Here is a 25847-nt window from a genome sequence, read left to right as displayed (position 1 = left end):
TTTTCTTTCTGCTGGTCCTTGCTTCTTACTACTTTGGCAGGGGTTGCCCGTGGGCTGCAGTCCCTTGGGAGTGCCCTGCCCCCAATGTGGGGTCTGTACGCTTCCGCTCAGAGGTGTACCTCCTCTGCCGTGGCCAAGAGTGTGTCTCTAGCTGTGTCCCCAGCAATGTCCCCTTCTACAAGTCTCCTCTACTTCCTCCAAAAATGTGCCTTTTCACATCTTCCTTGTGTCCCCTTTTGGGTATCCTCCTGTCTTCTCTCACCTGTCTTCATTTTATGTCCTTATGTGCATCCTCACAGGTCTTGTGTCTCTTGCCCCTAATGGCTACTGCCCTTTCTTAAATATAGTTGAGCAGAGCTGCTGTGCATTCCTCTGGGCAGTAGAAATTTTGATGGGTGGTAGGCTGTTCCTATTTGTTTCAGAGCCAACTGGAACCTGCTGTGACCAGCACAAGGCAGTTAATGGCCTTCTCCCCTGCAGCCCCTGCTACCAACCCCTGTCAGGTATGTCCAATGCGGAGCTCACAAAAGGCCTTGTGGCCAAAGCCACGTGGCTCAAAGGGCCCAGGTTCCTTTTAAAGACGTGGCCTCTGCAGTAGAAGCCAGAGCAGAGCTAGGTGCTTGGATGGTCTATTTGCTTTTTAAATCACTCTGAACTTCTCACAAGCATTGCAGCACAAAGAATTTCAAACTTCAGCATGATTCTGAATTTGTTTTTAGCAATGACTTATGCTGTAATTCTGCCGTTAATACAAGCAAGCACAAACTTCTACTAAGAGAGGGGGCCTGTTTCTTCTGGGTGCTTCTTAGCAACTGTGTCATGACTTCAGTCAGCTGAAGTTTCACAGTAGCTTTTCAAGTCTGGATCCTTTGATGTTAGCCCTAGTGCGAGGGAGGTGTAAAGGTGAGGCAAGGCAGTTTTTTTTTTTTTTTTTTTTTTTTTGTTTTCTTCTTTTTTTTAAGCAGTAGATGAAATTGGCTTAGGAAATAGAGCAATAAAACCACAGGTAGCTGGCTCTCTTCCCTCTGGATTTGCTCAGAGGCCTTTCCTAGTAGTAGATGCTTACAAATAGTCCTTAAAGAAATGAATAGAGCCATCTCTTCTGTCATTTGTCATTTAGCTGTCTTAATTGCTCTGAACATAATTATTAATGCCTGTAGTCTGTGATTCATTGCTATGAGAATTAGTATTGATATTTCCAACTTCTATTGAAAGTTTGTTGGGTTGAGTGACTTGATTTCAGGTACATTTGGCTCATAAACAAATTATGACAAAAATAGCAGTATTCTGCCCTATTAGGTGCATAGATCTCATGTAACTGGTCAAAAATACAGAAGAAAGCCACACCTGCAGATTGGACTGAATTGTTTATAATTCCTAGACTCCCCTTTATCTGAAATTACAAACATTAGTTACCATAATTCATCTGATCTCTAGCAAACTGATAACAAATTATGTGCTTTTTATTTAGTGTCTTATTCCTACAGGTTTAAAATTAATTTATTAATAAACTAATTTCAATGAAAGCGCCTGGCTTTCTGCTCTAGTGGTGCATCACAGGAAAGGGTTGTCACAGATTAGTACAATTGCATTTATGAGTTTATAGGTTTTGAACTGACCATCTTAAACCTCAGTTCCTTTTTCATCAGTGAGGGCTTGAGGTGGCATCTTTCTAGTGAATCCTTGCCCTGTCAGGCCACGATGGGCCTGTACCACAATGGTTACTCAAGAGTTCCGCACAAGTTCCAAACTGCAGCCAACAGAAACTAAACACATAAGTTGTTGTTTAATCTTAGCAAGAAAACGAGGATTTTAATACAAAATAGGTGAATGAGTAGTCTTCCTTAAGGGTCCCTTGTGCCCTAGAAGCCTGTATAGACTGTCTCCTAAAGGCTTACACATAGTTGCAGTTTGAGGCAATTCTAACCCAATGTCTTGATAAGCTTGCAATAAATAAGCTTGCCATAAAACCCCAAGGTTTGTGCCTCCTGTGGAAACTTGTCATTAGGCCCAGTATGGGGGCAGTTACATCAAGATAAACAGCCAGAAGATGCAAACAATGGAGTTACTCCTCCTTCCTGTGTGCATTTCCTGACAAACCTGAAACAGTACATACAACTGGTTCAATATTCAGTGTTTTTGATAGGTCTAACTTCAATTCAGTCAGTGAACAATTCACAAAAAAGGTTTAAAAACATCAAGATTACAAAACCAAACATACAAAAATGAGGAAGTGTCAGAAATAAGGTTATAAATCCATCTTCTCTGTATGTTTTTATTTCACCTTCTGTTACTTGCTGCATGGCTTAGGTCTTCTCTTTTGTATTTATTCTTCTTTTATTTCTCTGTCATTTCTCATAGTCTCACAATGTTATACTACATTTTAGAATAGCTTAAATGTAAAATAAATTACATAATTAAGTTCGTTGTGGACAGTCTTCATCTTCCCTAAACCTAGTCTGTGGCTTGAGGACATCTTCAGATACTGTATTATGGGGTGATCTGCCAAAATTTCCAAAAAAGGTTAAAAATACTGGAATAAAAACAAGACCATGAACAGCCCCAAACAAAATAACAAGAAACATAATCTTGAAAAATGTTCTGAAGATGTATGTTTTTGCTGCTGCCAATACAACTACTCCTAATATAGTAGAAACCGCACCTTGTAATACTGGGTAACCTAACAGGTGTAGAGCTTCTACTGCCCTTTCATTTGCTGATGGCTTCTCATTTGAAACAAAGGCATAGGAAATATGAGCAGAAAAATCTACAGAAAATCCTATGCAGATGACAAGGTTGATCATGGATATGGAATCTAGATTGACACGCCAAAACGTCATGAAACCAGCAACACCAACTATAACAGAAGCTATAGCAAAAGTTACCCACAAGCAACAGAATGGGTTGGGAATAAGCAGAAGAGAGACAACGAGCATCGCCCCAGCAGCAGTGAGGACGTTCTGAATGGTGTTCTGCACTATGACCAGGTACTGATCGTAGTAGATAAATGCTGGGTGGTACACCATTAATGGAATATTGCACTGCTTGGCTGTGTCTCTCAACTGGTTTAAAAGATTTTTCTCATCAACAGCTGAGGTAACATTCACTGTTTGGATGAAGAAACGTGAAGCTTCGATTTTATCCTGAGTCTTGTTAATATCCCACTCAAAATCAGGAAAATACCGGAACAGTATAAGTAAGTTATTAATGAAGCGATCCTTGTTATTTAAATCCATTGAAGCACTTTCAGCGAGTTTTGTGTACACTGTCAGCCATGACTCTGAGAGGTTCTTATCTATATAGGAAATGCCCTCCAAGCTCTGCATGCAATTCTGAATGGCCATTCGAACAGACTTATTCCAATATTCTACACTTTCAGTAATGACAACCATGACCCTGGGTCCGTATTCGGAGAAATACTTGTCATCATCATCATAGTATGGAACAACATAAGAGTCATCATGAGCCAGATTTCGAAGATCTATGCCTTCTCTGACCTGAGTACATCCATAAATACTACCAGCCAGATATGCTCCATATAGCAATACTACAACTAGTTTGACCCATTTATTTGTAAAGAAAGGACCATAATACCTTTCAAAGAATTTGTTCATTGGATGTTCATTGTCTGACTCAGATGACTGACCAGAACAGCTGCCTATACAACATGCATTGTACAAGCAGGACTTAACAGTGTTATCTTCAGCTGTTTTCACAGGCATGCAGGTTAACCAGTGTCGGTTTTTTCCCTCCCTTTTATGATTTAGTACAAGAATTGCCCCAAAGAAGGTCATGGTATATATATAGCAGAAAATAAAGGCAGTGCCTGTGTAGAGGCAAAATGATCTCACAGATGGAAAAGCAGTCCAGGTGCCAATGAAGAAGGCTAAAACATCTGTGAGAGTGGTAATTGTAACAGAAACTGCTGCTTCTGCATAAGTCTCAGCCATCCGGGCTTTGGTGTCTAATTTTCTTTTTCCCCTTGCACTTTTCTCCCAGCAAGCAATCATGATGAACATGTCATCAACACCAACTCCTGCAAGAGGAGAAAAAAATTAACACAGTATTAGGCATGGCACCTTCCACTAGTTATCGGCAAAAGTACAAATAGTATTAAATCAGCAAAGATTTTTTTTTTAGAAAGTCATGATACTAGCATTGCTTTAATGCTGATGGAAGTTAAACAAGATACAGGAAAACAGACTCTTGTTATGCAACTGAGTTTACTGTATTTCAGAAACATAAAAAGACTTGATGGACTGTTGATCCCTCACCCTACTCTGACTAGGTGTGCTCAGCCCTACAGCAATCTCTGGCAAATGTTTTGGGTATGCTGCCCAATAGTCATGTGAATACATAGATTAAAATACATGGACTATTCTGATGATTATCTATCCTTACAGTCAGAAGGCATCTCCTACCATGCCTGGTACTTTCTTGCTGCATCTTCAGCAGACAGGAAAAACCATTATCCCAGTTTTGCAGTGAGTCCCCTTGTTATGCTCTTTGCTTTCCACTTATGTTCTCTCTGGTTTATCTTAGACAGCATTTATTCATGATCTCTGCAACCAGGTTAGACTTTTATTTTATGCTTTCTTGACCCCCTTCTTTCACCATGATTCTTATTTTTAAAATTACTTTCTTATATCCATTTATCTTTACATTTATATTGTTGTGCCAGCATATTATTCAATGATGTCCTGGGAAGCCCTGCCAGGAAGATTCTGGGTCCTGGACTAGAGGAAACACGAGGTCATTTTTTGCTAAGTAGCAAGAGTAAATGAGCAGAAGCTGGAAAAGGAAGACCTAATTATTTTCTTCCTGCTCTTCTAGCTCTTAAGATTTTAATCACAAATCTTTCAGTATTTTGCCAATGTTACTGTATCAATGAGTCTTTCATTCTCTGAAAATTAATCATACAAAAAGAGGACAGAAGACCAAATGAAAGCCATAAACAGGCATAGATAATATAGTTGAGCTTAAAAGAACAGATGAAATCAATAATGATTGCCACTGACTACTCAGAAGATTAGTTATTTGTAAGACTCTGAAGGCATGTTGGTCACAGGCATTCACAACAAGCGCTAGTCAATGTTTTAATCAACAAAACAGAAAATACACTTAAACTCCAAATGACAGCTGGGAGGATTTCAAAGCACTTGTGGGGGAAGATACCAATTCACAGCGAGTCTGATGAAGTGGAGAAATACTAATTTAATTCTTTTACAATTACAGTATGTTGTACAACACCAAAAAGGACTCCACTTGAGAAAAAGTAGTAACTAATATAAAACAGAAAATAACTGGTTAGTTGCAGTACTACAGAAACAGTTATCGTTGTGGGGGGAGGAAGCAGAGGAAGTGGAGAGCTAAACCACAGATAAGTGAACAGTGACATGTGCAAGAGGTGGTAAGAATGCATTAGCAGGAAAGAAATGGATGGGCACTGGTCCACGGATACAGATAAATTTATGTCAGGTAGCTGAAAGTGGCTTTCCTCCCTGAGCCTTTCCCATAAATTGCATTCTGTGTAGCAGTACAGCTGAGCATAACAGCTGGTATATTTATGTAATGCAAACTTCGTCTGACCTTAAAGATACAGAACTTAGGAACTGCCTAATTCTGTTTAATTCCTGGTAAGTTCTTAAAAACACTTGGCAAAAGTGGTTTAGTTGCACCCTGCCTCATAGCATGAGGGTACAACCTCATGAAGTTCCTTCCAGGCTCCAGCTACTATGATTTCAGTGAAATCATTCTTAAAAGGCACCTGCCAGGGTACAGTGATTTAAGTAGCAGTCTCAGCAACCAACTTCCCTGCTCATGCTTATACCTTGTAACTGTGTAGGAATGCATGAAAGGAGAAGAGAAGAAAAAAGAAGAAAAAAAAGATACACACACGAACAGACTAAAAACAAACTGTATAAACCCACAAACCCAAACTAGAATAAGCAGAACTTTTATTCTAAATAAGTCTCATGATTTTTAACCAGGATCTTGGCTTTTAAGTGCTTGTGATTGAAACCTGAAACAAGATAAAAAGAGTCAAAGGGTACCAGATGCTATAGAGCTAGACAGCTACTAGAAGGCAGGAGGCAGGCTTCAGAGCAACTCTTCTAATATAACTGTAATGTCTGAGCCTTAATCTAAGGAAGAGGAACTCTGGCACTTTGTTTATAAACAGATTTGAAGAAACTGATTTAAGCCACTTCTCGGGTATATAGAAGGATCTTTATTACATTTAGAGTATTTGTATTCAGTGAGCAATTCAAAAGCAAATACAAAATAAGTTCCTGTACAATTCAAATTCATGTCCTAAACAGCATTTGCATGAGACATCTAATATGAGCTACAATTTCTATCAGCCTAAGAGTTCCATTTGCTTTTCTCAGCATGAGATTAAGACTAAGGGAACATCATATGAATTTATAGTACCAAAGGCCAGGTAAGGATTATAAAAGATTATATTATTTTACTTGCAGCAACATTATTTCATGATACATTGAAAGTTCTGCAGTAGCTGTCAAGCAGTCCGTGCAACTGTGATATTATGATATTTAAATAACTAAATCAAGTTTTTGAGGAGCGCTGATTTTAAGAATGGTGCATCACTTCAATTTTGTATAAAAATGAGATTTAGTACATGGTCATACTGCACAGGAGATTTTGTATATCAAAAGAAGATGAATTTCCTGTTTGAAACTATAGAAAATCTTGCTCATTGCCTAAGCTATACAAGCTAGACCTAACTTTTATCTGACCAGGGACTGCATTCTTAACATATGATACAAAGATTTACAGCAATTTACTTTAGATATTCACCTCCTAATACACATACTGCATAAAGTCAATGCTAATGTGGTATAATTTGCACACGGGACATATATTCCATGGTGTTCTATTTTGGCCAGCCTTGAAACTGAATAAAAGCAGTCAGGGGATTCTCAGTGTACTCTAAAGAGAGATGGACAAATGGTTTGGGAAAGACCTCTTTATCTCCTTGAACTGCAGAAAATCATCCCATAGGAACACTGTTAACAACTATTTTAGGTAGAAAAACTTATCCAGAGCTAACTACGTAAGCAAATGGTTATGGTATACCTTCAGAAAACAGCAAGGGGTAATACAGAGGAAAGTGGTGACAGAACCCTATACAGCTCAACTGAACTATTAGTGCTAAAATATTAGAGCTATTAAATAAGTTTTTCAACAGCATGACTAAATTAACAGTGACACTAAAATAATGCTGGAAATGCTAACATTATCATCTGATCATTTCTAGCTTTCGTGCTGTAGCAGTGGAATTGCAGTAGGCATTACTTGCTGTGAAACAGCCCTTCCGCCAGAGCACAACTGCAGCCTCCTACCTGCATGTGCCAAGCTGAACAGCTCTCTGGTCTGCAGGAGGGCAGAGGAAGCCGTATCTGCTCCCGTCTCCTCTCCACACAGAAGACTGAACATCACTTGATCCCATACTCGTAACACGAGAGTAATATGCTCATGTTTACTCCACCTTTTTCTTCGTATCTGACTCACTTTCTCTACTTACCTAGAATAAGAAACGGTGCATTCGCTACAGTGATGACAAATGGCACTCCACAGTACAGCATCAATCCGAAGCTGCTTAATACAGCTAAACCAGCAGAAACCACTCCACAGCTTGCAAGCCAGATATTATTTCTGATACAGCTCAATCTGAAAATATTTTAAGGAATACCTTAGTTATATGTTAAATATTTCACTAAGCAGATTGGCATTACAAGTGAATGCTCTGCATAGAAGTGGGAGTTACCCCGTTTCTGAAGAAAACTTAATGATACCTGGTATTTGCTAGGACAGCACCAAAGCATCAGTGAAAGTGTTCAGCATGGATTTCTTTAGCAATGCTAAATATATTATCACCTTTCAATTGTACATAACAGAGAAGGATGTGTATTGGTCTTCACCTCAGTAATAAGTAACCCAGTAAAATAAAAAAATACCACCAGTGAGAGGCTAGGTTTAAGGTGATCCAACAAATGATTTGTTTTTAAAAAAATTCTTTCCTTTTATACAGGTTGTTATAGTATCATCAGTGTAGTACAAGTAGTACAAAAGCATCTCTCAGGCAGTAACTGCTGTGAAGAGGAGCCCTCTCACAGACAGACTGGCTACCAGCCATTTGCTGAGATGCATGGGAAATCCTAGAGCCATCCTTTAACATCCAGTGGGAGACTTTAGATGTGGTGCTACTGATGGTTTAGTTAAGCGCCACAGAGGCACACTTGCCACTATGCAGCTTCTGGCTATCCCATCTCCATGGGAAACATTAAGTACAGTTCTATTAAATAAAGTCTACTCTTAACACCCACCTCTCCAGAAGAGTCACAAAGGTAGATCAGATTTAAAAGCAGCCTGTTCAAATAAGGTCTTTAGTGAAGCCCGGATTTCAGATTTTCAGATTGCTTCTCCAGGAGCTCCATCAGGATTTTTATATATATGTATTTGTATATATACATATATTTACACACACACACTTTATATATATATATAATATATATTCAGTGCTCGGTGTTCATATTAAAGAAGCCAGTGAATCCCAAGACTCTGCACTTGGAAAAAAGCATAGCAAGGTTCAGCAAGATCCAGTGACCCAGTTTTGGACCAGCTTCCAAGAAAGCCATCTCTGGAAAAAACAACTTTTACTCTAGGGCACAGAAAGTTGCCTTTTGCCTAATTAGCAGAATTTTCCAGGCTGCAGTCCATTTCTTAACTTTAGGAAAACCTCTCACTGCAAGATGAGAGTCTTACAGGCCTCCATTGATGCTAACAAATCTTCTGGTTGCATCTTTTGTGGATAAAAAATGATTTTCATACACCTAAAAAGCTAGAGAGGCTCGAATTGCCAGTGGTTGAAACCTTCCATCACTCACTAATCTCTGCATCAGCTGCCTAACTCTTGAGAGCTCAATTAATGTTGTAGACAGAAAATCCAAGGAAGCGTATGTATGTATGTGCACCAGTAGAACCATCCTTGTTCCATCTGTGTTCAGAAGTGACTGGATGCAAAACGGATTTATATCTGAAAATCGTATAGCCTAATTAGCACGATGCTGCATGGAAGTGCCAAGCCAGTAAGCTCATCCTTGGAGCAGAACTTAATTCCTCAAGCACAGCATGTAAATGCTGCAGTTCAGCTCTCAAATGCACAGTGGTTCACCTTCTACCAGAACAGGGAACAGGCAGAATAAGCTCTTTGCAGACAGCACTTAAGGCTCAGCTTCTGCTATGAAGCCAAACGCCTAATACGGTACTCAGACTTACTGCAATTTAAGTCGGTGTTGATTCACCTGTATCTTTAGTGACAGAGTAGCAGAAAAAAGATGCCCCATTTAAGCAGATAGGGAACATACACAAGTAGAAGGTAAGTAGCAAAAGAACACCTTTTGCCTATTATTAAATTTTGTGTGAAGCCTGCAGCTTCAAGAAATGATCTCACTTGACAAGAAAAGAAACTAATTTAAAGATTTAAGGTAAAGAAGTTTGGAGGTTGTTATTCAAAGGTCCATAGCTTAGAAGAAATTTTACCTTAGGCAAGAGACAATTGAAAAGGTTATTGTCAAAAAATATGTTATGGAAAACAGCGGGATCACGCTCTTGGAGTTTCCTTCAAACTCCTCCTGTCTGGACAGTGAGGTAAAGTAAGTCACCTGCCATGAAAACAGAAAAAAAAAGGTTTTTTTTTTTCCTTTCCTCTCGCCTCGGAGGCGCACACGCGCGGCGCTCACCGTTATTTGGGCGCGCACGCCCCTCGGCCAGGCCCCCGCCCGGGCCGCCCTCACCCCCCCGCGGCGGCGGCGGCAGCTTCCCGAGAGCGGCCCGGCGGCACCGCCGGCCGAGCCGCCGCCGCTCGCCCCCGCGACGACGGGGTTCGCTACCTCGATGGCGGTGAAGTTGTAGGCGCGCAGGACGTCGGGGAAGAGCCTGACGAAGCCCTGCAGCCAGCGGCGGCCGGGCGCCGCGGCGGGGCCGTCCTCCCGCAGGTGGTACACCAGCCTCACGGCCCGCGCCGCCAGCAGCCGCCCGCCGCCGCCCGTCCGCACGCCGCCCAGCGCGGCCCCCAGAAAGGTGCCGTTGCTGAGCGGGAAGCTGAGGCTGCTCGCGGCGGCGCCGCCGCCCAGCAGCGGCAGCAGCGGGTTGGCGGCGGCGCAGGCGGCGCCGCGGCGGGCGCAGAGCTCCTCGTAGCCGTCCAGGGCGCGCACGGCCGCGTCCAGCCGCCGCACCTCGCCCAGCGCCGCGTCGCTGAGCACCGAGCCCCCCGCCGTCGCCACGGCGATGAGGGCGGCGTAGGCGCCCTCCGTGGGCAGCCGCGGCGCGGAGAAGCGCGCCGAGTCGTTGGTGGGGAAGTGGCGCCGCACGAAGTCCCGCTCGGCCTTGGCGGGGCCCTGCGTCGGCGTGAACTGCTCCTCGATGTCGTTCGCCTGCAGCTGCCGCAGGCGGAGGAAGCCGGAGCCCAGCCCGGCCGACAGCAGCAGCGGCACCAGCAGGAAGGGCCAGGGGCAAGCGGCCACCAGCCGCCCCAGCCCCTGGAAAAGCCGTGTCAGCGGCCCCTCCACACAGTTCGTGTTGCGGCAGGAGCAGCCGCCCGCGGGGCGCTGCGGCGTCTCCATGTGCTGGCGCGGGATGTCCGCCACCTCCGCTCACGCTCAACCCGGCACGGCGGCGGGGAGCGAGCGCGCCTCCATTAGACGGCGGAGCCGGGGCCGCCCCGCCCCGCCGGGCCGCGCGGGCCGCCCGCCGCGCCCACCCGCCGTCACTCACGGCGCCGCCGGGCTCACAACGGCGCCCCGCGGCCGTTCTCTGCGGGGGCTCCGCCCCCCGGCGCTTCCCGCGCGGGGCGAGGCCGCCGCCTATGGGATGCCACCGCCGGCGCCGCCCGCTAGCGGCGCGCTGAGGGGAGGCGCGCGGCTGCGGCCGCGGGGCGCTCAGCCTCGGCGCGGAGCGGCAACGGCGTCCTCGCCTTGGGCGCGTTATCCAGTCCGAGATCGCTTATCTTTCCAGGTCTTGAATTGAGTATTGGGCTCCGTAACCGAAGGGATTTTGTTAGACACGTTTGAGGTCTCGAATGAGGAATAATAGCGAAAAGATCTGTGGACCAGAGAGAGGGCGGGTCAGAGTAAATTTTTAAGAACCATTTCACCTTAGAATATATCGCTCTGTAACCTTTTCTACCTAAGGGTCCTCTTAAAGGAAAAGTGAACTTACAGCTTCATGAAAAATCCATTAGCTTGATTGAAAATCTCACTATTGACAGGAAGTAAAGGAAAGACGAGTTTTTAGGTATATTGCAAGTTAGAATGAATTTATATTCTTGGCTGAGTGAGTCCTTATCTATTCCTGAATGAGAGGAACAAAACCCCAAGCAAGTTTTGAGATTGTCGTCAGTGTATGTACAACAGCAAGTAATAATCACACCTCTGTTGAAGGTATATAGCAACTATGACTACCATTCTTTGGCATTGCTACACAGCTGCCTGCTTTAAATTCATTATTAAAAATCAGCTTGAAAGCAAATGTAACAATAAATACATTTTTTTTTAATTAGAGAGTTTGCCTAAATTCTCACTTGCCTGCAGTTTCGGCACTGTGTGGTGGGAGCAGCTTTGCAAGGCTTAAAGCAGTAACCACTGTTATGTTAAGAAGCCTGACTCAACTCCTGGAAACGCTCATTTGCCCATGGGGACTAACTGGGAATTCAATCCCTGCTGACAGAGAGGTTTGTACTGCCCTTATTCGCCGTTCCGTTTTCCAGCTGCCAAATACAAACAAGCTGCATAGTCCTCTGTCTTTCATGCAAAGTCTCATCAGTGAACTTGTCTGATGTCACCAGTCCTAAAGCAAAGAGCTAGACCAGGCTGCACAGAGGGGACTGTATCTGCCCTGGGAAGGACACGTAGGCTTCCCCCACTAAGCTAAAGTGCATCGGTGGGCACTCTTATGGTTACATTCCTGAATGTCCCTTTGTTTATTCCTGCTGCTTCCCCTGCTGAATAAGACAAACGTCCTGTCGGTACAACGTTATTTCCTTGCAAGGGAAAACTCAGATTTCTGTGGATGCCAGTGCATCAGCAGCTGACCTGTGACAAGCTTATGGTTCCCTGTTGCCCTGTTGCTTTCCCCAGTTGTTTATCCACTTGTGTGATAAGCACTGTTTACTCACCGTATAGATGAGTAAAATGTGATATAATTGCAGTAGATTTTATCTCTATAAGCCATAAAATGGTACCATGAATTCTACTGAATAGTTTATGAAGAAAGTTTTGTAACACACAAATATTTGGCCTTGTTGCCTTTGCAAGATACTGTCTAATTCTTTTCCTTAACTGTTGTATTGAGACAAGTTCAACACTTCTGTAAAGTCTGGGAATGAAAGCGTCTCCAGGACTGATGTAGAATCTCTACATATGTAACTTGACATTTTAAATAGAAACTAAAATTACAGATTTACTTTCCGGCCTCCAGATCAAGATGATGGTAGTCACAATGTGGTAGGCCTAAAAGCTATAAAATCTACAAGAACAATGGTAGTGTTGCTTAGCTTATTAACTTTAAGCTTATTTTAGCTTAATGTTTAGCTTATAGAACAGTTTACTCGTAACACTAGCCAGAGTGATCATAACAACGCTTTCTCTTTAGTGTGATTAAGGAGGCTTCAATATAGATACTAACATTTACTGAGAGTTGTAAAGTTTTGACAGTAACAGGCAGAAATCATATTTTGAAAGTCGTTTCCTGCTACAACACCGTCTCCATGTCTGCTCAATTGTCAATGGATCATTCATGAAGTAGTCCTGTGCCAGTTTATCCTAGCAATCTTCTTGGAGTCTGGGTATGGAGATACATGAACCTCTAAAGTTTATATGCAGATACAGATCTATTTTTCTCTGGACTTACCTACACATTAGAAAGATTATCCTTTCCAGCTGAATAACTTTTTGACAATAATTTACAGTGTGCTTACAAGGCATCGTATGACTTACCCCTTTTCCTGAAGACAGATTCTGTCAGTGTGAAGATCCTTTATTCTAACATGATACATCAGTTTAAGGAAACTGAGAACAGAAAGTTGAAAAAGTTATCAGTTTGGGTCTGAATTCCTTAAAAGACCTAAATTTCTACAAGTTAGGAGCTACAGCAAATAGCTTTTTAATGCCTGTCTTCCAGAAATAAATTCAGAACTCAATTAGCTGCTTCAAGCCACCTGTAAATGGAAAAGGGAATCACCAGGATCAAAAGAGCAAAATGCTCTATGTTGTTGGAGATCTATAATGCTACTCAGAGCTGGGATGGCTATTTTATGTCTGTAGTTGGAAACCCTTTCTCCTTAGGATAATGGAGAAGACATGATCTACAACTTTTCTGTGCAAGTACTAGTAGAAAAGGAGATAGTTACTTCTGAAAAAATGGCAAGAAGAAGTGCCATTCACATATTAGCTAATTGGCTAATGTTTATTCAGGAAATGGCCCGTCTATGTTTAATTTTCTCATCAGCCAGAGGGTATTCAGATCACTGTCACTTAACAACATGAAGAATACCAGGCTGCAGGATATTTTTTTGAGTTTAATACTGGGACTTTTGTTGCTTGCCCATTTTGATGTCTAAACCTTGTTTTGAAGTCTTCTGAATTTTTTCCTTCAGCTCATAATTCCCTGTTTTGTAAACTTATATTGAGAGAGCAATTATAGTAAGAAGTACATAATCAGTTTATATGCTTTGCTGCCAGGCAGGATAGTAGTTAGTGCTGGAGTAGTAAATACAGCATATAAATACAGCAGATGTAGGGAAAACAGTTGAGAAGGATGAAATCTAGTGTTCTCTGATCCTTGCTCCCATGGCTTCTTGTACGTCCTCCATTTTGTTATTTGATTAAAAAAAACGTGCAGTAAATTTACAGTTTTCTGGCTTTTTGAGGTCTGTTTTCTACTTTCTTTACCACATCAGAGTAGTTAATACCTTTCTATTGAGGGCATGCTCATGGAAAGCAGAAGATGGAAATCTGAAGATCCTTTAGTAAAAAAGATTGAACGCGAGTCTCCCAGTTCCCAGTGTGTGCTCTCTCTGCTACTGTATGAAAAGAGGATTGTAGCCATCAGTGCAGGCGGGTATGTTTAAAAGGAGAAAGAAGGCAACTCTCTGATACTCCTGTAAGAAGCTGATGCTTTCTCTCTGTGTTAGGCTTGCTCCAAGCTCTCTCTTTGCTGGCTTACGTTCTGGGGCTGAGGGAAGAAAGTAGTGCTAGATCCTGAGAAAGGAGCAGGTTTGCTCTGTGGTGAATCTGGAGAGCAGATATTTCAGGCTACAGAGGAGCTGCACAGGGGCATAGGCTCTCTCAGAGTGAGGTAACCACTGAGCTTTCTAAAGATGGATAATTCATTTTTAACCTATATGCCTGAATGTGTCTGTTGTCCTGTTGCTAAGAAAAACATAGTGACATATGTCCTTGATGCAAATTTGCCTACTACCAAGGTAAATACTTCCTTGAAACTCTGACATGAGCTGTTGGAGTTGAGAGGGCTTCTGGGATCACTGACTGATCTCATGCAACTGTAGAGAAGAAATTAATATAATTCTTTTCTTAATGAAAACTACTTTAAAACTGGCTATATTTGTTTCTCCCTTTCCCCATTGCTGCAGAACTTTGCTGTTCTTGTGATATCCATAAGAACACTTACCCTCCACTTATCTGCCCTAAGCTACTAGCTGTGACAACATTATTCTTTAGACAAGATTTTTTCCTCATCCAGCATCTTCAGCAGTCAGCTCTCCTTTGACCTTCACTAAGATGAGCAAGCTCTATTTTTCTCCTTTGCAAACAAAAGTTAAAGAAGTCGAGAGAAAAAGCGTTGGCAGCCAAGACTGCATGAGGAAACTAACTCCTTTGCCTGCCATGAACTCTGGGGCCCTGCTCAGTTCATCTCTTTAGGGGTGGACTCAGTCTCTCACATAAAAGCTAGTGCTTTTATGATACTTCTTTTTGAGGGAAGAGCTCCACTCAGTAACAATGAGTAAGCATAGCAGGGTCTTTATTGCCAGACCTAGACCTACATTTTTTATGTGGCTTTAAGCTCTTAAAAGAAGTACCTTTGTAGTTTAAATTTGTGCATAATTGTACGTTAGAGAGTGACCAAAGCTGACAAACTCTGAAACCATCTTTGTATTTGTTTTCAAGCTCACATGAGTTAAAATTCTCAACATGTCTGAGACCAAGAACTTATTCATATTCCTGTATGTCTTGCACATTAAGGCAGTGACATATGTTATTATTATAGACTGACTTTACAGACTATGATACATTATTTGTACTCTGACCTTTCAGAATATTTGACACTATTTATAGCTTGTCATTTTATTTGTTTCCGTTGTTTCCATTACATTTAGGAAAAAAATGTGAATATCATCTTTCACATTCAACCTCTCTGAAGTTATAAATGCAATAGGGAAGATTCCAGGAAGTGTTTGTTTTTACACAATTTCTGATTAAATTCATAGTCATTCATCTAATTTTGGAAAAAGTTTGGGGAATATTAGCTACATAGCAGTATATACAGCAAAAACAGATGAATTAATTCTTCCCCAAGTTACCACTCTCAGCCCCTTTGTTTTTTCTTTGCGTTTAAAATGTCTTGAAATGATGTACCTTTACTCAGCAGTGTAAGGAATTCTAGTCTCAAAGCATTGAAGCAGATGTAACCTACAACAGTTGTGGATTTGTAGATTTTATGTTCGAGGCTGTCTCAACCTCTCCGCTAGCTCAGAGTCTGCACTGTGCAAAAAGCCTCCTATACACCCTGGCTCCTTTGTGGACTGTTTTGTAATGTGTCGTGCAGAGTTTATGGCCAGCTCTGACTCTCTGATATTGCCTTCCACAGTCATCTCTTGGGAAAATGTTATTCCCTGCTTCTGCTGCTAAGGAGAATTGAGCTCAAGTCTTTCAGTGCTGAGCAGACAGGGGTGCAACTCGTTCTACTCTGATCAAACATGCTTTGGCTGAGGAGAAGGGCTAACAGGGCTTGAACAGCCCTGCTATTATCTTGTTTCCGATCCCTTGTCATGGCTTTAAGAGTTCATGAATTCCCAGAGAAGTGCTGAATTTTGTTTCTGCCTTCTCAGGAGTTGGAGACAACCTCTGATAAAGATCAGGAGGCAGGAAACAGTCTGATTACATGTCCAACCCACTCAGGGTACCCAGTATGTTGGACATGGGTAGGTGTCTATAATGTCACCCTTTCTGAGGCTCAAGGGCCTGACTTGTCACTGTGGCTAGATGCCATCATCAACTCTCAATTCAGAGCAGACTTCAAACAGAAGCTTTGAAGACACTCCTCTGTATAGGAGGATCTGGGTTCTTGTCCTTATTTCCTGGACAATTCATGCATTTTACATTAACTTCTAATAGGATAAAATCTGAAATATTCATTGAGGCAAGACAAGAAACTGAACTTCAGGATTTTCTGCTCTTGGCACATCGTGCCTTTTTTATCTTTGTGGATGAAGGGATGGTTATGGTAACTCCTGATGGTTATGTTGCATTTGCTAGATCTAACACCACTTGAACTGAAGAGGAACTGAAGAGGAAACTGAGCACAGATCTCCCCTCAAATAGGCAAATGTTCTTTCTGTTAAGCTAGTATATAAAAAACTAGTTACATTGCCAGCTCTTGCTGCCAGGCTTTGCAAAGAAAGCAACTATTGTTTTCTTCTTTTCTTGATACAGATGGTCTGTGTTGGGTGTGCACTATGATTAATACTGATGAATAGCTTTGCACACCTCCTGTTTACCAGTGGGGCTTAGAGGAGATTTGCAAGCCGGATGTGAAGTCAGTTCTGTGTATCTGCAGAACTGTGGTATTTGGATCTAGAGATTTTAAAGATGAACAGATAGGAAATAAAGGAATTTTGACTTCCCAGTTAGGTCCCTGCCTTTGAACTTCATTGTTTAAACTCATTCAAGTTTTATGTTGGATATCTGAGATCTTTTTTGATTTGGCTCTTTACCTTCTGTATTAACAGTAGAAAACATAAGCAAAAGTGTTTTTTCTGTGAATACTGCCTTTTGTATGAGGTTTAAAGGCCCTTCCCCATAAAACTAGAAGACATACCTTGAGATGTTTATCTCCCATCTGATGTTTATCTCCCTTGAGATGTTTATCTCCCAGTTTTGAGGAGGATCCTTTAGACTATCCCTTTTCATTGCTTAAAAGAGGTATGGTATGTCTCAAATTTGGGTCCTAGATGTAATTCTGCTGTTTTTATCTTTTAGTTTGGTTTCAAATTAGCTTTTGTATTTGAAAGCTCTTTTTATGTTTGTCTTTTCACCTTCAGTTTTCCTTTACTTACGATAGGATCCACCTTCTGCGGTATCTATGCCTACCTATCTTTTTTTGCTCAGAGTCTCAGTGTAGAATAATTATTTTCTTTGAAGGATAGGCTGTGCTTAATAATGCAAAAGCAAAGGTGTTCTGATCTTTCTCTGAATTAGTGCATTTTTGTGTATTCTGAACATTTAATAAGAATAGACCTGAGTCATACAACTTAACAGAATCACAGAATAATTTTGGTTGGGAAGGACCTCTGCCAGCCATTTCATCAAACCCCTGCTCAAACAAAAGCTACCTTTGACATTAGATCATGTTGCTCAGGACTCTGTCCAGTCGAGTTTTGAGTATCTCCAAGGACGCAGATTCCAGAGCCTCAGTATAACTGGTTCCAGTGTCTGACTACCTTTGTTCTGATTTTTTTTTTCCTGTGTATCTTGTTGGATGCAGCTGGCAACTATTGGCCCTTGTCCTGTTCTGTACACCTCGGAGAAATGTTTGGCTTTGTCTTCCCTACACCCTCACATTAATATAGCTGAGGACAGCAAGGAGATTCCCCCTCAGCCTTTTTCTCTCCAGGCTGTAACCAGCTCTTTCAGCTGCTCATGGTATTTTGTGTGCTCCAGGCCTCAACCGCCATGGTGGCCCTTTGCTCATCTCACTTCAGTATGTTGATTTTCTGCCCCATACTGTGGACCTCAACTTTGGACACTGTACTGTTGATGAAATCTCATATGTGTTGAGCGAAGAAGAGAGACCTGGACAAGCTGGAAAGTTGGGCAGAAAGGAATTTCATGAGGTTTGACAAGGGCAAGTGAAGAGAAATAACCCCATGCACCAGTACAAGCTGGGGGCTGACCTGCTGGAAAGCAGCTCTGCAGAGAAGGACCTGGGAGTGCTGGTGGATGTCAAGTTGACCACGAGCCAGCAATGTACCCTTGTGGCCAGGAAGGCCAATGGTCTCCTGGGGTGCACTGGGAAGAGTGTTGCCAGCAGGTGGAGGGAGCTGATCCTGCCCCTCTACTCAGCCCTGCTGAGGCCTCGTCTTGAGTACTGTGTCCAGTTCTGGGCTCCCCAGTACAAGGGAGACATGGAGACATGGAGAGAGTCCAGCGCAGGGCTACAAAGATGATTAGAGGGCTGGAGCATCTGCCCTATGAGGAACGGCGGCGAGAGCTGGGCCTGTTCAGCCTGGGGAAGAGAAGACTGAGGGGGGATCTTAGCAATGTGTACAAGTACCTGAAGGGAGGGTGTCGAGGGGACGGGGCCAAACTCTTTTCAGTTGTCCTGTGTGACAGGACAAAAGGCAATGGGCAGAAATTGAAGCACAGGAAGTTCTGCCTGAACGTGAGGGGGAATTTCTTCACTGTGAGAGTGACGGAGCACTGGCACAGGTTGCCCAGAGAGGTTGTGGAGTCTCCTTCTCTGGAGATAGTCAAGGCCTGCCTGGATGCAACCCTGTCTAACATGCTCTAAGTGACCTGGCTTGAGCAGGGGGGTTGGACTAGATGATCTCCAGAGGTCCCTTCCAACCTTACCGTTTCTGTGATTGTGTGATTGTGTAATTCTGTGAATAGTCACTTCCTTCTGTCATGCTGGCCGCACTGTTGCTAATATGGCCCACTGTGTGGTTGGCCTTCTCTGCTACCAGGTTATACTGCTGATTCATGTTCAAACTCAGCTGACTCATACTCAATTGTCTGGGTAACCAGCACAGATATAAAACAAAATTAACATGTATATTCTTGTGAAATAAGGTGTTAGAGATGTCAGCAAACTCAGTGCTCTTTCTTCTCAGCTCTGTTTCCAAGCCTGCACTAATGAATATCCTTACCTATTCTGTTTCACCGGCAGAAGATATCTCTGTGATTTCTGTCCTTTCATAAAATCCCATAGCCTGAAGTAATTCCTATATACGATTACAAAGATCTTCTAGAATAAAGCCCTTTGAAACAGAGTGCCATGAGACAGCATTTCATATGAGTTTTCCACTTTCTTGAAAACACTGCAGGAAAAGTTCAATTTTTTCATTTTTTTCCCATTCCATTGTTTGGAACAGAATCACACAATGGTTGAGGTTGGAAGGGACCTCTGGAGATCATCTAGTCCAACCCTCCCCCCACCCCCCGCTGTTCAAGCAGGGTCACCTAGAGCACATTTCCAAGGATGGTGTCCAGGCGGCTTTAGAATATCTCCAAGGAAGGAGACTCTACAATGTCTCCGGGCAACCTGTTCCAGTGCTCTGTGACTCTCACAGTAAAGAAGTTTTTCCTCATGTTCAGACAGAACGTTTTGTGTTTCAACTTGTGAGAAATGATAGTATATCTTTGCTTTATTTATGTTAGTATCATTCTTTACCTACCTTTATTCCTAACTGTCTGCTTTCATAAAGGCTTAGGGAAACTTTACTTTGTAAAGTAAAATTGTTCCAATAAATTTGATTTTTTTAACTATAGTAGTAGTCTAGAAAAGGTGTGAAGCGTTATGAGCAATCCAGTATTGCCTGAATTGCCTACTGAAGCTCAGGACTGAATTTCCTGTATTTGTCTATTGCAATAAAGTCCTTGAGCTCAGTAGCTGACCGCTGCTCGGTGCTTTGTACTGTTGTAACTTGTGTATTACGTTTTGATCTTTAAAACAAGCTATGGAGTCATGCAGTACATCTCCTTCTCCCCCTCCTCGCTCCCTCATGCCACATGAAACCCACGTGGTGCAGGACTGTAAGGACAGTCGATCGTCCCGCAGCAAGGGGCCTGTGGTTATACAGCTGCAAGCGATAGGGAAAATCCAGCACTTCATATATCCCCAGCGAGCACCTTAATTGTTGAACCAGAGGCTATCTGCTGGGAGATGCATGCCCTCTGTGCCTGTGCTAACCAGTGTGCAAGAAAAAATCACAAATCAGGGGCCCTTAAGGAGAATATAGACACAGCAATGATAGGAGGTGACCAGGAGGTGAGGACAGGCAGATGGGAGATAAGTTCCTGGTTTCTTCTAAGGCAATTTATCTTTCTATACTATATCATGTAGGAAAAAAAAAAAATAAATTTTTTTTCTGGCAACAGGGCCCAGGATGAACAGATGTGTATTTGTATTGAAGGTCTGCTGTGCCTGGCTTTGGAGTGTGCAGAAACTCTGCAATCAGCATTCCCGGAGCAGTGGTGCAATGGACGGCCTGTACCTCTCTGCTTGATGGTGAGTTTGGTGCTTGCTGTGAATAGAGTAACCTGAGGCAGGACTTGAGAGGAGGCAATGCCAACACACAGGCAGCCATAGTTTATAGAAAAGCTGTGACTGCCTTATGTGATGTCTCAAAATTGTCAGTATGTGATAGACACATTCTGAGGCAATGTATGTATAAGGCTCTTTAGGAATTTTTCCATTTATTTCAGTTTTCTTTTTTACATTTAGAAAGAATGAAATTGTATAAACTGCTTCACTAAGTAGGTGAGCTGATTTTTTTTGCTGTACATTATAATGAACATTTCAGCTTGTTAATACATGATACTAAAAGGCAAGGTGAGCAGATAGATTTCATTGCTTACGCTCCATGAATATTTCTTCTCAAGTTTACATGAACAAAAATGTGATTATCCTGTGATTTTGGAATCATGAGGCTTTCATGTACAGCTGCTTTAAATTATACTTTTAAAACTCTGAAGTGATATGAGTACCGTGTAACATGAAGATACTGAAGAAGCAATCTACTTTTGCACTTATTCATTATTAAAGGGCCATAAAATGGAATTTCACTTAACACATTGAACTTATTTCAAAACTTACTTGAGAACTTTAATCAGAACTTATTAATTAGGAGAATGTTATCTCTATAGGCTGCTGTTTTATTAAATGTTTATAAGCTTCCTTTTAAAATGCTTACTTAGGTCTTTCACTTCAAACACCAAATACCAAATTCATGGTGTTTATGGAGTAAAATTTTGCAGAATAAAACCTAAGTGCTTCTCTTTTACCCTTGTTTTGTTCAGTCAATGTCTGTTTTGGCTTTGTCACTTTTTTAGTTTTTGGAAACAATAACTTTTATTATGAACATATTTGCATATGTGAGAATATGGATCTGGAGACAACCTTGAATTCTGTAGAGCTCAAATACACAGTGAAGATACTTCAAGGAATAACTTGAGCGTTTACTATGTTTATCCATGCAGATAGCATCTCTGTAGAATTTTATCTGTAATGTTATCAGATATATTATCTGTAGATAACATTCTGCAGAATGTAGAGAGACCTTTCATGCCTCTCCCTCTTTTGTCTAAGGGAAGGTTATATTTTACATCCTTATGATGGAGAATTTCTGCTAACCACGCCAGGTGTAATCATTGCCATTCTTCCTGTGCCAACAGGGCATTTGAGAAGTAGTCACCTTCTGCTCAGGTCCATCCAGGCTCTCCTGACTTCTTTAATTGTGAGTGTGCCTGTCAGAGCAATGTGTTCTTCTGTTGCTGATACACACACGTGTTCATGAAGTGTGTCTGCTCAGATCTGTCTAGGTCTGTATGCATTTATCTGTATGTGGATCTGAACTTCCTGGGGGAACCAGGTGGTCTGCAGGAATGACAGTTCTCAGGTACCCTGCTTTCCCTGCAGTGCAATAGAGACCTGGTGAAAATCCAGCTTCCTGTAAGCTTGGAGAGCACTTTTGAGCGTCTTTACAAGTCAAACCTCTCTTTGAACTCATCCTCTGGACTACTGCTTTTTAAATTTAGGTGAAGGAAAATCCCTAGGCTGTTGGTTACTCTCTATAGGTGATGTGTTTGCATGCATGTAGGATCTTCAGCTCAAGGGGATGGTACCTCAGCAGGTAGGATGAGTACATCAAGTACAAACCTAGTTTACAAATTTCAGCGTTTGACCTTTTGTTTTTCTCATGTTAGCTGTTTTCTCCCCATATTGTCTGCCTTGCATCTCCTAAAAGCTTCTGCTAATTAAGTAGTTACAGGTATTTGGGTGTTTTAGGTCAAGGATCCTTATTTGATGCTCTGTGCATTTTCTCTCTAAGAGAGGAGGTAGGATTTCTAGATATATTTCACTATTAACTTTGTTCGGTGTTTAGGAAAGCAGTGGTACATTGAGAATGAAGAGGTTTAGCAATGTTTCTGCTTGTCAAATAACTGTCTCACTGGAGCACTCTAAGAGCTGGACAGTTTATATTTTTAAATTAGTTAAAGTTTCAGTTGTAAGGTAAAGTTCCTGTGCAATTTTTTCCTGATTGGTGGTGATGGAGAGAGGGAAGGGCTGAAGCTAAGCTGACCTCTAGAGTGTCCCATCCCTGTCCCTGTCCCCACGACAGACACTGCCGTGGGGAGGCCCGGGCAGCCCGGTGTGGCGTGCACCATGGCACCATAGGAATGCACAGGAGAACTCCTAAACGTGCCCTACTGGTGAATAGTGGAAGGGTTGCACGATGCCCCCCCCCCCATCCTCAGATGAGAAGTAAAAATAAGAATTTACTAAACACCAAACTATTTTCGTATGTAGAACAGGTTAGACCAAAATTTAGTTCCGTATTTTCTTCCGTTACCACATGCTTTGCAATGTGGCTTTAACTAGTGAATTCCCAGCAGCCTGCCTGGAAGGCTTTTGCCAGTGTCACCCTGCTGGAGAAAACAAACTTGACAAAGCACATAGCAAGCAAAATACCCATACTTCTGTTTTAAAATTTCTTGTAATTCTTTTTTTTTTCTTTAATTTTTTAAAGACCTATCCTTACCTGATGGCCAGTTGAAAACTTTCAAAAAACACTTTCTATGGAAGAGAAATGCATTTCCCAGTCAGCTCAATTCCTGAGAATTTTCTCCAGTTCCCATACTGAATTTTTTCTGGCATTAGCCACCTCACTTTGGTTTGCCCCTCCAGAAAGAAAGGGAAAGATTTCACCTCTGGAGGAGCATTAGTAGTGTTTGTGATTTACTAATGGCTGAAAAATATGAGACCAAAGGCTAGTATTATGGCCATGGTGTCTTGGCTGGCACAGCCAAGCTGAACCTTTTCCAAAAGCTGAACTACCACGAAGCTAGTGCCAGCACTGAAACCTGCTCAGAGTGCCAGAAGAGAGCAAGCAGCAGCCTCCTATTGCAAGGCAAGCCCTCAGTCGGCTTCGTGTCTTGGAAAGGTGATGCTCTATCTTCTTATCTTACTTTAGTGTCGCTCTATCTGCTTCCTTATAGACAGACTACTGAGGAGTTCTCTGCAAGCATATCTGCATTTCCAAACTCATGCCTTATTGTTCTGGAAATAGGATGGCCTTCCCTGGGAGCTGCAGCACACTGGTTCCCAGCTGCTGGTTTTGTTAGTGGTGTTGACTGTTTTTTAACAGGGCTGAGAGCTCAACATGTGCTGCAGGTGTTGGCATTTTCTGTCTCTTTTATTGTCTGTCAAAACAGCTATGAAGCTCACAGAATTTTTAATGGATGTTAAAAAGCGTGAACAAGTCAACAAACCAGAAAAGGAATGGGAAAATTTTTCCCAGGGAGTGCTTGGGAAGGAGCCCAGTCCCTAGTTCCTGTGGTTCGTATGGTACCAGGGTGGCTAATAACCTATTACAGAATTCAGTTGTTTTATGCAGATAAAGCTAATACCTTGCCTAACATGTATTAAGCAAAAACTTTCCCTTTCTTTTCCTAACTGCAGAGCATAGCAGAGATACCAAATGACAAAATTGTTTTGTGGATTATTAGAGAGATTGTGACTCATGATACTGGTATTTAGCTGGCTTTTCAGAATTCACAGCTGTTTCGTTTGCTTATGTAATGTGAAAAAAACAGACGAAAAAATAAAGTAATTGTTTCTGCTGACTGGCTGAATTTCTCATAAAAAGTGCAACAGTCTGAATTCAGAAACATGGAGCAACGTTGCACGACATGGTTTCTGCAGTAACCACTGTTGTGTATTGAGAAACTTCATTTCTAGGGAAAATTGAAGGGAAATTCCACATTTCAGAAATGTGAAGTTTGCTGTTTTAGATAAAAATAGTGCTTGACTCAGTACATCAGACCTAAAAAAAGTGAGATCTAGTTTTCATTTTGATTTGAAAATTGCTCTACGTCATTTAGTTCATCACTTTTAGAAGACTTTATGATTACTAAATTTAATATTTGCTTATTTAATATACATCTTAAGGTAGTCTTTGCTTCTCATTCAGTTCAGAGGGCAGATTCATGATCTCTGCATTGATTCATTTTTCCTTTTTCTGGGGTAAGATTTTCCTGGCTTGGAGCTGAAGAAATATGAGTTATATGTAGCTTCATATGAAACAAGGTGTTGGTGGTGTCAGCAAATGCAGCTCTTTCTATTTTCTTAGCTCCATGACTATTGAAATGTTGTACTACAGAAAATGTCTATGGATTGTGTGTTTCATAGGCAGAAGATACTTCTGTGCTTTCTGTTCGTTTGACGTCAGCTCCAAAAAGTAGCCATAGTTTTGTTTTAAGTTCTGAAATCTTTTAGAAATCTACCTTGTTGGTAAGCTCTCTTGCATTTTCTTTCCAAATCTGGTCTTCTCCATCCCTGCACAAACTTTCTGGACTCTCCAGCACTGGTCTCATCCCCACACAATTACTCCTCTGACATATTTGCTTCTTTTAGCCAATGCTTCCCGTGTATTATCTCCTGAGCATTAAAATTCGGGTAATGCCCCACAGCTCCTGGAGTCTTTGCTTGAGGCCAAGTCTAGAAGATACTATAGAGGGAAAACAGTGATTTTTGTGAAATTTTATTGCTGGGTCTGAACTTCAGAGCGGAGACTCATACCAACCTACTAATACAGGTGCTGAAATACCTTCCTAGATGGATTTCTTTTAAATGATAAGCTTTTAAATGCTGTTGCAGCTGATGCCTTTGGCATTTTGCACAGCTGACATGACAAGTTATGAATATTTTGCTACTTGGAGATTACATTTAAAAAGTGATAGCATTTCTATTTAGAAGGGCATTTTGTCTCATGGTGGAATTCACTGTCAGCTGTTAGATTTCATTAGGATTTGGGAACATCTTAACTTCATGGATTTTTATAGACTAAAATCAGGCACAGTAATATGTAGTTTGATGTGCATATGTTAATAAACATTACTTGAAACAGTGTATATGGTAGCTTTTGTTGTGCTGGTCTCATTTACGAAAACTTCAGTATCTTTTAAGAAGAGCTTTAAGTAAGCTTTTAAGGAGAATCTTCTTAGATACTATAGCCTTTTTTTTTCTATTGATACATGATGAGATTCTTATGGCTTGCTATCATGGACAACAAGGTCTTCCTAATGGAAAGACTGGCATTTTTCGTCTAGCCAGCAGAGCTAGCTGTCTAGTACACTAGGTCCTTGTGTTCAGTTGCAGTCATGGTCTAGGATGGAGTGCTTTGTCTGGGTGGAGAGTAGAGTCTGTATGGAATTGTTCCTATCTTGAGGCAGCTGTTGCCATGTAATCCTCTGGTATTATTTTATTCCATTGCAAATGAGATTTTCTGTATGTCCTCAGTAATGATC

General features: G+C 41.9%; 1 protein-coding gene across 1 annotated transcript; it reads right to left on the bottom strand.

Annotated features, from left to right (window-relative positions):
• Positions 1-1482: 1482 nt before the first annotated feature.
• LOC134135993 (patched domain-containing protein 3) lies at positions 1483-10735 on the bottom strand. Its single transcript, XM_062567686.1, has 4 exons — positions 9915-10735; positions 9565-9686; positions 7547-7692; positions 1483-4036 (listed from the first exon to the last, which is right to left on the bottom strand). Exons 1-4 carry the CDS (start codon positions 10644-10646, stop codon positions 2418-2420), a joined length of 2619 nt encoding a protein of 872 aa, XP_062423670.1. The 5' UTR covers positions 10647-10735; the 3' UTR covers positions 1483-2417.
• Between the last annotated feature and the right edge of the window lie 15112 nt (positions 10736-25847).

The sequence above is a fragment of the Rhea pennata genome, chromosome 2 (genome assembly GCF_028389875.1).
Source record: "Rhea pennata isolate bPtePen1 chromosome 2, bPtePen1.pri, whole genome shotgun sequence".
Lineage (NCBI taxonomy): Eukaryota > Metazoa > Chordata > Aves > Rheiformes > Rheidae > Rhea > Rhea pennata.
This window is presented reverse-complemented; position numbering and strand designations above follow the sequence as displayed.